The sequence below is a fragment of the Dermacentor silvarum genome, chromosome 3 (genome assembly GCF_013339745.2).
Source record: "Dermacentor silvarum isolate Dsil-2018 chromosome 3, BIME_Dsil_1.4, whole genome shotgun sequence".
Classification (NCBI taxonomy): Eukaryota; Metazoa; Arthropoda; class Arachnida; order Ixodida; family Ixodidae; genus Dermacentor; species Dermacentor silvarum.
In genome coordinates this window covers 134,594,100-134,608,596 of record NC_051156.1, presented here as the reverse complement: position 1 = coordinate 134,608,596, position 14,497 = coordinate 134,594,100, and the positions used below count along the sequence as shown (strand labels likewise).

At 48.6% G+C, this 14,497-nt stretch overlaps 1 protein-coding gene across 2 annotated transcripts in view; it reads left to right on the top strand.

The window, feature by feature from the left end:
• Positions 1–13,985, top strand: part of LOC119444022 (uncharacterized) — a 41,198-nt gene extending 27,213 nt beyond the window's left edge. For both annotated transcript variants that reach the window (XM_049663642.1, XM_037708548.2), the window contains exons 2-3: positions 2,653–2,975; positions 13,234–13,985. In XM_049663642.1, the coding sequence (XP_049519599.1) occupies positions 2,653–2,975; positions 13,234–13,656 (746 nt within the window). In that variant the 3' untranslated portion in view covers positions 13,657–13,985. The remainder of the gene's footprint in view (positions 1–2,652; positions 2,976–13,233) is intronic.
• Positions 13,986–14,497: the final 512 nt, after the last annotated feature.

Below are 14,497 nucleotides of genomic sequence, written 5' to 3'. Positions count from 1 at the left end.
ATTTTGCAGGAGCGTTTGGATCTTGTGGTCCCGTACTACGTGCTTATGTAGTCCTGTGCTGCAAAACAACAACAAATGTGTGTGATAACGATTGTATGCTGGTATAAGACAGAAGCCGCAAACAAGTGCGAGCACAAACAATTTGTCTTCTTGATTATCAAGGTGATATGACATATGTCATAATATATATCCCAGTTTGTGATGTGTCGAAGTATATATTACGCTTTGGTAATTTTTTATTACAGCGTGAACTTAAAACTTGAACGCCAGTAAATCTAGTCCAAATAGCCCAGAGAATTTATCCCGCATCTAGCCCAAACCTGCACCCTGGTCATTTCACTATCCGAGCCAAGTTTTCGAAGACGAAACGATGTTTCTACACGTGATTCTAGAATTGCTTCTTTGGCCACGAGTTGACCACACTTTATAGTTCACAAGGCACTGGGATACTCGCCAACTCGCACGCCTACAAAAACACAAATGCTCGCCGCCACACAAATAACGTCGCCACGCTTCTGCCATTCCAGTTGTAGGCGTGAAGACAGCACCGATTTCCAGCATAGTCTTCTTTATGGCATATGTTAAGTGCTGTGAACAGCCGAAGTGCTAATGAAACGTAATGAACACTCTTTAAACAAAAATCACCGTGCATTTTAAAACGTATGAGTTATGTACACTGATGTGTCATCACGTGGGCCTGCTTCAATGCCATTACCAAGGTTTGACGGTATAGAGTGTCGGTTCATGAAGCGCTTTTCCCGGCTTTCATGCGCCTATGAAGAATGGCAAATTTTCCTCGAACATTGAAATTGTTTTCGATCCTATTAATATTTTCACGAGACTACGAGCAATGTCACAAAGACGGTTGTCTTTATCACCACACAGTGACAGTGACCACACAATGACCACACAGTGAGCACATGGTGTGGTCAGTGTGTGGAAGAGAACGATGATTGTAAAGGTTGTCGTTCCGCCATCTTGTCTGTGTTGCAGCCGTGACAATATCACGAACAATGTTTTTTTTTTCATTTTCCCACCATATCCGCATACCACATATTGCTAAGTTGTCGGTTTGTACACTGGAGAACGTGGAAAGCGGTGAGCTGTGAAGTACGCTCGTGCTGCATACCGAAGCCAACTGGTCTGGCGCTTCTGACACCTGAGAACGCGCTGCCTCGTGGGCAGAACATCGCCAACACTCCTCGTCGTTGTCCAGTTGCTTGAAGAGACCTCTGTTTTCAATGAACCCACACTGCATGCGTAATTGAAGCCCTGAAGGCGCCATGAAACACTGCCCGACTGTATACTTGGGGTTGGGTCAACTTGAAATTTGGAGGTGGGCCAATTTGAAATTTGCGGCTGGGCCAACTTGAAATTTACAAGTGGGCCAACTTAAATTTTGGGGTCAGCAAACTTAAAATTTAGGGGTGGGTCAACTTGAATTTTGGGGGTGACCCAACCTAATTTTGAGTGGGCCAACTGAAATTTGAAGGTGGGCCAACTTCAAATTTCAACGTGGTCCGACTTACATTTTGGCATAGGCCAACTTAAATTTGGGGGTGGGCCAAGTAAAGTTTGGGGTTGGACAACTTAAGTTTGGGGATGTGCCAACCGAAAATTTGGGGGTATGCTTACGCATACTTAGACAATTCAAGTGGAGTTCCTGCATTTCTGGTCCACTTTGATTTTATATTTTCTTATACATTTCATTCCCAAGGACGTTAAGTTTCCCCTACAATTTCCTTGGCTTCGTTGCCCACTGGCTTCATAAGGTTTGGCATATGCGAGCTGAATCAGCAACTGACACTCGCGAGACTTAATTCTCGGCATGGACTTCCTGAACTAACACGGCGTAGTCATGAACTTCGCCGCACTACCAGCCGCTGACACATATAACAAAATGTGATGTCGAGTTCAAGTGGGAAACGCCACAGGCCGACGCACTTCAAGAACTCAAATGACGCATGCAGTCGCCACCGGTACTGTGTCACACTACCACGTGACAATATCAAGACTAGAACCCATCCAGGGGTCTTTTTTTTCGTATTAGTTCTGAGTCCAACTGAGAGCCCAATTTGTCCATTTGAAAATCCCAATTGTTTACTGTTTTCTTTTTTTTTACTGGGTTGTACGAGGCTCAGAGCCAGTGAACGCATTCGCCGTGGATATCCACCTCGTTGGAAGCGACTTTATTGATGAGTAATGACTTTATTGAATGCTATAGTGTATTAAATAATGATATCGAGAATGTGACAAAATCTTGTCTGGTCGGGAACTATCACGGCCAAATGCAAAACATACGCCAACCAAAATGAAAATTTATTTTATAAGCTTGACGTTTCGTCCACCAACACCTGCCTTTGTTCACAATTAATCTTATCTTGTGCATCTTGCTTAGGTCAGACGAAGCAGGTGGATATAAGCGCACTTGCCGAATTTTGCTCATACCCAATTCTCGTGAGTCAGCTCTCTCATGGTACTCAGAATGCGTTGAGTACTATCTCCACCCACCCTACCACCTCCCCACCCCCCATCTAACAAGCAACTGTCCCACTTGTAAGCCGCACTAAGGGCCCACGGCCCCAGCGCGGTCGACCAGCCGCATAAAACAACCTTGTGTCTCATTTCGATACATCTTCCTTCCATACGCAGGTCGGGTGGTGGCCACGTGTGCCTGTGTGCGCCAGCATGAGTCGCTCTTCTTCGTGGGCCTGTACGCGGTGCGCAAGCACCTAGAGGGGCGAGGTATTGGCACCCGCCTGTGGCGCACCATGGCCAGGCGCCTTGGAGACTGCAACGCGGGCCTCAACACCATGCCCAAGCACCTCAGCACGTACCAGAACCGCGCGGGTTTCGGCCACCTCGACACGTGGAACACACTCGTCTATACCGGCACTGCCGTCAGCACCGACAAGCTGGCACGGCCTACAGATGAGTTGGGCGCCGTGCCTGTGAGCGCCAAGCTTTTGCCCCAGGTACATATCCTAAGTATAACTATAGCACATCGTGGCTGCTGAATCTCTCGATGTTTCTATCTGTTCCTCCAGTACGAAAACATTATTGTATTATGCGGAAGCTGCCTTTCATTTATTGTAGAGGCCAATAAAGAGAGACGCTCATCCATCAGCGTTTCGTCCTTCAGTATACGAGTATTTTGCTACGATGTTGCTGCCCATCTAATCATCGTACGAGTGCGTGTTGAAAGCGCAACGAAATAGAACGCATACGTTTTTTTTAACACGAAGCTCTCTTTGTCTCATCTATGGCACTTTGCGGTAGGTAGGTAGGTTCCCGTTTCGCCTCGCTTTAATAAAAATACAATGAAGTGTGACCGATGTGAGAATCAAACCTGTGCCGTCGAGCATAGCAGCCAGGTGCTCTAACCATTCGGCCACGAACACTTTTTTTCTTTAGTGCTAAATGTTACAAAACAAACATTTACAAATATAACGTGGACACATGAAGGCTAGCTGCATTTACTTATGAAATTTCAACTGTGTAAGGACATCCAATATATTGTACTGTAAAATAAGGAGCAGTGGGGCTGTGGCTATAAGAGGGAGAACGACGACGAGGAAGATAAACCTTGATTCGGTGCTCGATCGGCTGTGTTACCTGTCGCTGCTCTATCGTGCTAGTCGCGAACGCTTACTTCCAAAGTGCTTCGCGCCATTTGGTGGAGGTGCGTGTTCTTATAAGTGGAACTTTATACCGTGTTGAGTTCGTTATTCTGCCTCGCTGCTCCCATGCCATGATTTTAGGATGGGACTTTCTGTCATCTCATCATGCCGTTATTGATTGTGCCCGTGCGGAACTCGCTCTGTCGCCATTCGGCAACCACGCTTTTGAAGATACTGACGACGCTTCCGGTCGTGTGTTCGTCACCGCCGACACCGAGATTCCTCCATACTCTGCCGCACTTGTACCCGTTTACTGCGTCGGGTTTCCCGACTCCACAGTTCTTTTCACGCCGTCTAAGCTTGTTGCTCGCCGTCATCCCTTCTTGCTTCCTTTTGCCCTTCTTGCTATTCGACAAGGTTCCAGCGCACTTTATGTCTCAAACCTGTTTCCTTGCCCTGCTAGCCTGCTCCACGATGAGTGTCTTGGTTATGCTGACGAAATCGAACCAAGCTTCCTTTATGATGTGCCTGACGACCCGGCTTCGCCTCAGGTTGACGCTATGCCCCTTTAAGTTTCTCCTTCGGTGCCGCCGTGTGACCCTACATTTTCCAGGTGTATTGATCCCAACCTCACTCCCGGTCAGCACGCCCAGATCGTCAATCTCCTTGACCGCTTTCGCACTTCATTCGACCTACAACAATCTCGCTTAGGCCGTACTTCCACTGTTGTCCATCACATCGACACCGGCTACCATGCGCCCTTACGCCACAGGCCGTATCGTGTATCCGCCACTGAGCGTAGCGTCATCGCTGAGCATATTGGAGACATGCTCCAGCGCGGTGTCATACAACCTTCGCACGGTCCCTGGGCTTCTCCCGTAGTGCTGGTCAAAAAGAAAGATGGTACAATTCGTTTTGCGTGGACTACCGGCGCCTCAATAAGATCACCCGCAAGGACGTTTATCCACTAGCCCGTATTGACGACGCACTAGATTGCCTACAAGGCGCCGAATTCTTCTCATCTTTAGACTTACGATCCGAGTACTGGCAAGTACCAGTGGCCGAGTCAGACCGTCCAAAGACGGCCTTCATCACACCTGATGGTTTATTTGAATTCACCGTGATGCCATTTGGCCTGTGTAACGCGCCTGCCACATTTGAAAGAATGATGGACAACATATTGCGCGGCCTCAAATGGCAGATATGCCTGTGTTATCTGAACGACATCGTTATCTTTTCACCGGACTTTCCTTCCCACTTTCTTCGACTTGAACGCGTCCTCAAATGCATCGCCGATGCTGGCCTCCAGCTTAACCTGAAGAAGTGTCGCTTCGCCGCCCGGCAGCTGGTAATCCTCGGCCATGTCGTGTCGAAAGAAGGTGTACTCCCTGATCCGGCCAAACTACAAGCTGTTGCCCAGTTTCCACGACCACAGACCTTGAAAGAACTGCGCAGATTCATTGGGTTAGCGTCATACTTCCGCCGTTTCATCCGCAATTTCGCCAGCATCATAGCACCTTTAACGCAGCTTCTTCCGGGTGGCCACAACCTTTCGGCCTGGTCTCCGGATTGCGATGCCGCATTCACAAAGCTGCGTCGTCTCTTGACGTCTCCTCCAATCCTGCGCCATTTCGACCCAAGCGCTCCTACAGAAATCCACACGGATGCCAGTGGCGTCGGCCTTGGTGTCGTTCTCGCTCAGAGAAAGGCTGGCTTCGATGAGTACGTCGTCGCCTTCGCCAGTCGTGCACTCACTAAAGCAGAATCGAACTATTCTGTAACAGAAAAAAATCACAGCATATCCACGGGGTGAATGATGATGAGTGGGCGAAGCTCCGGAGGGAATCATCGGATCTCCCGCTTAAGGGGACGCTAGCACAAACGCGTTAGAAACGTGCAGTACTCTCTAGTAAGGGGGAGCGGCCACAGCGTCTTACGCAGCCATTTACACATGCCGGAACGTGCACCGCGTTTGCCGACGCCATCACATGACTGCGGAGAGAGTATACCCCCCGTATTCATAAACGCTCCTCGACTTGAGCTTGACTTGCCACCGCCTTGGGCAGCGCGTTCGAAACGAGTTGAAGGTAAGGCGGAGAGGCCACAGCGTCTTACACCAGCTTCTTACACGAGCTGTAACGCGCTAGCACAAACGCGTTAGAAACGCGCTAGAAACGCGGCCTTTCGTTAATGTTGGGTATTTATTGCCATCGTGGTGCGTGTATCTATGTGCGCTTCGTGGCGTAGTGGGCTAACGCCGCGCGCTCGGAAGCGAGGGGTTCCTGGTTCGATTCCGCGCTACGGACACAACTTCGGAATTTTTTTCTCATTTTTCTCTGACTGGTTACACACTACTACTACGACGACGGGGACGGAACGGGTGCCGCTATAAGAAGCTTCGCTCCTAAAAGAATGCCTCGCTATAATTTGGACCATACACAAATTCCGTCCGTATCTCTATGGCCGCCCATTTGACGTGATAACTAATCACAATTCGCTGTGCTGGCTGTCGTCCTTAAAAGAACCATCCGGTCGTCTGGCTCGATGGGCGCTTCGACTGCAGGAGTATGACATTCGAGTGCTGTACCGTTCTGGCCGAAAACACTCGGATGCGGATGCCTTGTCTCGTTCGCCACTAACAGATCACGTTAGCTCCCCGAAGGCCTCATTGTACGAGTCTTCCCTTGCTGCCACGGACATTCTTCTGGAGCCGCAGAAAGACCCATGGATTGTGTCCATGCTGAGTTTCTTATCCACCCCATCGCCACCCACTACCACTTGCGCAATACGTCGCCAAGCACACCACTTCTCCATTCGCGACGGGCTCTTGTACCGTCGCAACTACCTCCAGGACGGCCGCAAATGGTTGCTTGTCATCCCTCGGCATCTACGTTCGGTTATTTGTGCAGCGTTCCACGACGACCCCCAGTGCGCGCATGCAGGTGTACTTAAGACGTACGCGCGTCTGCGCGTTCGTTACTACTGGCGGGGGATGTATCGATTCATCCGTCATTATGTCCGCTCCTGTATCGTTTGACAACGCCGCAAAGATCCTCCTCGTCGTTCAACCGCTCCATTGCAGCCTTTGCCTTGCCCAGCACGTGCTTTTGATCGAGTCGGCATCGACATTTATGGACCTCTGCCACTCACATCCGACGGCAACCACTGGGTGATCGTGACCACCGACCATCTTACGCGCTATGTGGAAACTTCCCCTTTGCCCAGCGCTTCCGCACGCGACGTCGCCTGGTTTCTCCTGCGCCGCATCATCCTTCGCCACGGAGCTCCCAGGGAATTACTCAGTGACAGAGGCCGCGTCTTCCTCTCCGAAGTCATCGAGGCTCTCCTCAAAGAATGCCGCATCATTCATCGCACCACTACTGCATACCATCCGTAGACCAATGGCATGACCGAGCGCTTTAATCGCACTCTGGGTGACATGCTGGTCATGTACGTTGCATCCGAACAAAGCAAATGGGACCATGTTCTACCATTTCTGACCTACGCTTACAATACCGCCACGCAGACTACCACGCGATTTTCGCCCTTCTTTCTACTGTACGGACGCGAACCTTTCTTCACAATGGATACTATCCTTCCGTACCGCCCTGACACCACGGAAACCACTACCTTGTCTGAAGCTGCTGCACACGCAGAAGAGTGTCGCAAGCTATCCCGTATCTTTACGTCCGAAGACCAGCAACGCCAGAAGCACCTTCGAGAAACTTCCCCTGCCCCTGCATCCTATGCTCCTGGCTCGCTAGTGTGGCTTTGGGTTGCAGCCCCTACCCCTGGACTGTCACCGAAACTCGCGTCGAAGTACCAAGGCCCATACGACGTTATCAACCAATCGTCTCCAGTCAACTATATCGGGGAACCCTTCGAGCTACCTTTGGATCATCGCCGTCGAGGACGCGAAATTGTGCATGTCCAGCGTCTCAAGCCGTACTATGATCCGCCTGTGTTGTCGTAGCCATAGGTCGCTGGGACGGCTCCCTTTTCCGCGGGGGAGATAACTGTACTGTAAAATAAGGAGCAGTGGGGCTGTGGCTATAAGAGGGAGAACGACGACGAGGAAGATAAACCTTGATTCGGTGCTCGATCGGCTGTGTTACCTCTCGCTGCTCTATCGTGCTAGTCGCGAACGCTTACTCCCAAAGTGCTTCGCGTCAATATAAGCACTTCCTCTTCAGCGCCTTGGTGTTTCAGGACATCTGTGGGTTTCGTGACATTCTCAACACTATGAGCGTTAACCGATCGTGCTTGGGGATCAGCGTTTTGGATATCCATAAGTGACCTCCATATGCTATAATAGCAGAGAAGCATATATACATCCCAGACAACGCAAAGGCATCCCCTATAAGTCTCTGGGATGTCAGCATCAGGACATTCATACATCCTAAGGATAACCTGCACTAATCCTAAAAGGCTCCTTATGAAGTCCATTTGTCCGACCGAAGTAGATACTGAGAACATACAAGGCACATAATTGCAGGACAATTTTAAGGATGATGTCAGTGCGTGTTCCAAGGCACTACCGTTTGAAATATGGGAACCCATAATTGTAGGGCCACGTTTTCATATTTGTGTGCTTTAATGTGCTCTGAAGTCTCAGAACTTTTGCGTCTTTGTTTCTTGCCACCATTTAAAGGCAGTTCGGTATCAAACGAACTACCTCAAGTGCAGCACCACCTATGCACTTACAATGGCACAGTCTTCGAGATGGGCTTTTGTTACTGCAAGAGAACTGCCGGTGGAAGGTGTGCTTTGGCCACCACGACCAATAATAGTAACTTAATAATAACAGTAATAGTTTGAAACAAAATGTCTCTCTCTCTCTATAATATATATATATATATATATATATATTGAAATGAGGTTTATTGATGCAGGCGTAGATGTGGGTCCTTCGGGTAGACTGGCACAGAACGGGCGGCTAAACAGTTACGTCGGGCAGCGCTCTTAGCGGTAACTTCGGCGTCGTCTTTTGCGGAGCGATCACGATGCTGCTACTGCTGGTGGTGTGCATCATCTGCAGAACATATTGCACGTCTTCTTCATCACAATATATATATATATATATATATATATATATATATATATATATTGCAACAAGAGTATTTTGCAGGTAGACTAGATGAAGCGGTTAAACAAGCTGGCTCGTTGAAAACCGACCTAGCGCGAACCACACGATCGTCAACGTCTTCTTCCACACACTCGCTGGCACAGAGCTGGTGCCGATGTGCTCCGGTACAATCACTCCCCGCGCAGAAAGGAGCCAACCTGGCGACTTAGGGGAATGACAGCACAGGAGGGTCGTAGAACGGTTTCAGCCGAGTGACGTGAACTGTTTCACGCCCTCGGCAGCGGTGGTGGGAAGATGGCTCGAGCGGCTCGATGATGTAGTTGACGGGAGATGTTTGCTCTACTACTCGGTAGGGACCGTGGTAATTCGAGAGAAGCTTGGTCGAAAGGCCGGGAGTAGTGGATGGGACCCAGAGCCAAACTAGCATTCCCGGGGAATAGTGGGCGCTAGATGCAGATTCGTCATGGCGAGATTTTTGGCGACATTGGTCTTGCGCGGTAAACGAGCGAGCCAGTTGACGACACTCTTCAGCATAAGCAGCCGCTTCGGAAACGGGCGTGGCTTCAGAGACATCGGGTCGGTAGGGGAGAATGGTGTCCATTGAACATGATGGTTCACGTCCATATAGAAGAAAGAAAGGGGAGAAGCCGGTGGTAGCTTGTGGCGCAGAGTTATAGGCGTACGTGACGAAGGGGAGCACCTGGTCCCAATTGGTCCCAATATATATATATATATATATATATATATAATGCCATTCGAGCTCGGGGGTAGCCGCGGCGAGAGTGCACAACGAAATTGAGTGCAGCAGTATAACCAAGAACAAAAGAGGTAGCACACTGAAAAAAATATATATATATATATATATATATATATATATTCTTACGAAGAGTTGTGAAGGAATGGTTTTATTTTACGGGAGGTGGGCGATGATCGGAGCGTGATCGTAGCGCAGTCTGGCCTCTCGAGCTCTTCGTTCTCTTCGTCTTCTCTTCTCTCTTTTTGTGCCTGCATTTCGTATCCGTTACATTTCCCCGCAAGCAGACGAAGCCCGTGGGGCGAGTCAGGATGGACAAGCAGGGTAGAAAGGCTTCAGGCGAGCAATATGAGTCAGCTGAGTTCTGCTTGATCGCCGACCATTGCACAGGAGGCGAGCTATTACGTAAGTGAGTTCGCTCTTTCATTTCAGAAACAAATCTGCCCCATGTCGTTAACGTTTCCTCGTGATTGTCAAACCACGTCAACGCAGTGTTCGTTAGGAAGAACACGACGTTCTATAGCTGAGAAGCGCTGTTCCACTTGTTGGCTGCACTCACCCGGTGATAATGCATGAGCCATTCCTCGACGTCTTCGTCCGGTCTTCCGGCGAAGGGACGCGCATCTCTCAGTTGCTGAACGGAACTGGTCGGCGCAGCAGTTGGAATGGGCCGTTGTTCGTCTGCGTCGTAGGACATGTTCAACTCCGGTGTATTCGGTGGGAGTCCAGCAAGGCGACGGCTCCGTCGAAGAACTTGTGGTTCAGCCTCCGTTTTCGGGTGTCGATTACCCAGCACCTTCCACCACAACTGTTAGGAAGAGTTGTGAAGGAATGGTTTTATTTTACGGGAGATGGGCGATGATCGGAGCGTGATCGTAGCGCAGTCTGGCCTCTCGAGCTCTTCGTCTTCTCTCTTTTTGTGCCTGCCTTTCGTATCCGTTACAATATATATATATATATATATTTCAGTGTGCTACCTCTTTTGTTTTGTTATACTGCTGCACTCAATTTCGTTTGGGCGAACGTGCGGCTCCCACGATAAACACATCTGGAAGCAGCGTCCTCAGAATATCTTTCTAAGGATGTTGCTTGGATATATGTCAAGTTAGGTTCACGATAAGTCCAGCAGTAGATGTTGTGTTTAAAATTAATTGTGGGCATGGTGCTGTGGACGTCCTCAGTGCGTCCCATAAAAAGCTAGGAGGTTCGGATCTTTCCGGGACATCCACGGGATGTTTTGTGTTGTCTTGGATCATTGAGGGACACTATTTTCTTGAACAGGTAGAAATCGTATGCCATCCACATCTATTGGAAGGTTCTTCTGCAGTATCTTTTGAAGGACATCCCAATAGAAGACAGCGTCTCAACAATCAATGAAAACATGTTCTACTGTCGCTTGTTTCCTGCATAACATGCAATTTACTCCCCACGCCACAAACATACCTCGTCGTTCGAACCATGTTTTTACTGGCAGTGTGTCCGTGTGAACTTTAAAGAAAAACGTTTTGACCCCTGCGGGCACTAACATGTTTTTGACACGTTACAGAACATCGTTTCCTAATTTGTCTGATGGAACCGGGAAGACTGTGTCTGCCAGGTCCCTTAAGAGGTGCTTCATGGGCACATTAATTAAGTAATCAATAGAAAACTTGCTGATGAGAGACTGATAGTAGGATAGAACCTCGCACAAGTAACGGGATACCATATACGGACCGTTTTCTATGGTGGAGACTACAAATTCTGGTACGGCTCCTATCAGCATTGCTTGAATGTATGTGTAGACAAAAAATCTTGCTGATCTCTTAAGAACAAGAACCTGCTGGTCGCCAGCTTTAAGAACAAGCGACTTAATCCCAAACCTCCTTCCCCGACCTTACGGGAAATAATAATCCGCGATATATTTGTATAGAATTCCAAGGCCACAGTCACTTGTCTTTATTAGATTAGGCCACGACGAGACGCATTCTTCTCTCGTTCTAAAACCAGCCAGCTCTCTGAAAGATGTAGCATGAAACATTGTGCTTTGAAACACTCGGCGCGTGCACCTTGTGTCACGTTGTCGCCTTCATTCCTTGTGACAGCTCGCACTTTAAGGCGTCGTGTTAGACTGCACTATCTCCGGGAACAGTCCACTTTGCCCAGTACTTTCCTCGTAGCAGTTTACGCTACGTAGAAACTGCGGGACGTTGTACAGACTTCAGGATCACATAAGTTAACAAAGTTTTAACATTTTTTTTTCACATACGTACAAATGTCATCGTCGTTTTTAACATATGCCACAAAAAATTGCCCTAAATACGTACGATTGTATAACACGTAGTCGTTGATGGCGTCGCAATCCTTGTTTCTCTCGTTTACGCTTGTCCACTATACCGACGTAGAACCCAATAATCGCCATGTCGTAGGCGCGCGTGGAATGGCCGGCGTGGAAATCATGCCTTCAAACGATCGTCTACAACTTGGTTGCCGTCGTGCTGCTTTCGTCACACACAAAAACAACTACTAAAATTACAGGAACACGTTGGTACACATGGTATCGCTTTGCGGAACCCCTAAGAATGCTTGGATTGCCAGGTACCTGAAAAACGCTTCGCATATCATATATTCCCACTGTGCATGAGATCTGCGCAATTACTTTCTTTCCCGCGTTTTGTTCGCTGCGATATCTGCCACCTCGTACGTATGCTTGTCGGAAGCAAATCATTTGGCAGGCATGTGAATAAATACTTCGGCTTTAGCAGATGCTAAAAGGTAGGATTCGGACAAAGTGCTTCCGTTCGGCTTGATAAAATAGACTTCCGATAATGCAACTTTTGTTGAACCTCATTTTGGGCTCACATTATCCGAAAATTCCAATTCAAGAAAACATTCATGTGGGTGTCAGTCCAAAAACCCTAAATGGTAAAAAAATGATTTTGGAGCCCTGCACTACGCGGCGTCCTTCACAGCCTACGTCAACGGAGGCGTACAAAAACAAAGTTTCCAGTAGCGATTCAGAAAATTTGATGCTCGGAATTCTTTGCGTGCGTGTGTCTTTTTTTTTCAGGAACGCAGGAAGGACATTAGGTAAAATAAGAACAAGAACTTGGTGGCGCAACCCACCACCTCGTTTCAAAGGGAACGCTCATAGCATTAATTCATCCGTCCATCCATCCATCCGTGTTGCCTTAATGCGTTTAAGCGCACCAGTTATTCAAATCAAAGACAAAATGCCGAAGAAAGAAGAACCATGTAAACTTTGTTTATTTGCTCATTAAGCATAAAAATAGGCCTTGACCCCAGAATATATTTATCCCCTCTGTGCAGTGGACATACATGACATCATCGAGCTCATTCTCTAAATCAATATTTTGCTAAAACTAACAGTTTTCAGTTTTCGTTTCTTCCTACGCACAATATCTAAGTGGAACCGTCTAGCTGAGCTTTGTAGATTAGACCCCTCTTGATTGTGTCATGTACATTGCATTAGCGTCGTGTTTGCAATTGCATTTTGTATTTATTATCTTTGGATTTTGTACACGTGCCTGCCCATCTTGGACGACGCTGCGGTCCGTACTATGCATTAAATAAATAAACGAAATAAAATAAAATAATCAATGTGACGAAATGTTTATCACGCCTCAACGCCTTGCGAGTCTTCTAAATACGTTCGAATTGAAGGTCGGATTGAATGTTCTGAAGTCTAATTAACGTAAGTCGTCCCTACCTGTTTAATTCGGCGTGCATTGGCATCCTGTATGTTCAGGTGTCTTTTCCCGCTGTTGCTGTCGCAGGTGATCGCTTACGACGCCCTAGTGCACTGCTACAACCGCGAGAAGGCGGTCACCTACACAGTGTACGACACGGACGGGTTCGCTCGCGCCGTAGTCCGGCGGCGGCCCGACGGCAGCGAAGTCGTGTGCGGCTTCGGCAAGATCGGCACCAACATCCTGGGCGGCGCCATGATGGGACCCGTGTACGCCGAGGATCGCCAGGCGGCCGACGTGCTGCTTCGCGCACTGGTGGACGGGAACCCGCTGACGCGCGTCGGCCTCGTCATGATGGTGGTCGACTGCAACCCGGACGGCATCGCCTTGGCCGAGGACCTCGGCCTCGAGTCGAAGAGGCGCGTGCCCCGGTGCTACCGCCGGGCCATCGTGCCGGCCCGCTTCGATCACATATTCGCGCAGCACGACGTCAACTTCTCGGCCTTCTAAGACGAAGTCGCATGTCCCGTGTACGTCGTTTGGCGGGGGGTGGCAAGTGACGCACTGTCGTTGAACTCGGTGTATACCGTCGCCGGGAGCAGGTTTCGATCCTCTCGCCGTCCTCGCCCTCAGTCAGAGCGCGGAAGGTCTGAACATGACTTGGGCTCTATAAAACATATCTGTTGCACCCTCGCGGAGCTGGCGGAAATTGGGCGAGTTATCACGCCTTCGACTCATACCCAGATATATAAAAGGTGATCGAGAGCTCGTTCATGTCGGCCCCTGTTTTAAAACTTCGGTGACTGCACGGAAAGTCAGTGCATATCCCGGGTGTCGGGCAAACGGCAGTCCACAGCAGTTTTGTGTTGAACTAGTGCATGCAGATAAAAATGTGCAGATAAATCTGGCCACTTCTCTCGAAGGCATAACTGCCACAGCCACATAAATTATAACGGATAATGGTGTTATATCATCCGCGTTTCCATTTGCCTTGCCGACGTTTTTCTTAAATGCCCGCTACAGGAGTTGTCTGTCGCCTGGGTATAGAATAGAGCGATGCATTAAGGCAGGGGAGTGCGGAAGTATTACATTATTATATTTCACGCAGTCGACATTGCCAGGAGCCTTTAAGGTGGCGGTCCGACTCCGGCGGCACGAGTCCACCGTTTTAAGTACTTTTGGAGCAACCGTGGCGGCTCTTCTACTTGGGACATGAAGTTGTCGAATATATCATAAAAAAGCTTAATTCTTGTATATTCCAACTATATATAATAAAAAGAAATTGATTAATGTGATTTAGCAATAAATGTTCAAGAACAAGCATGAGATACATGGTTTTTGCAAAGTGTGT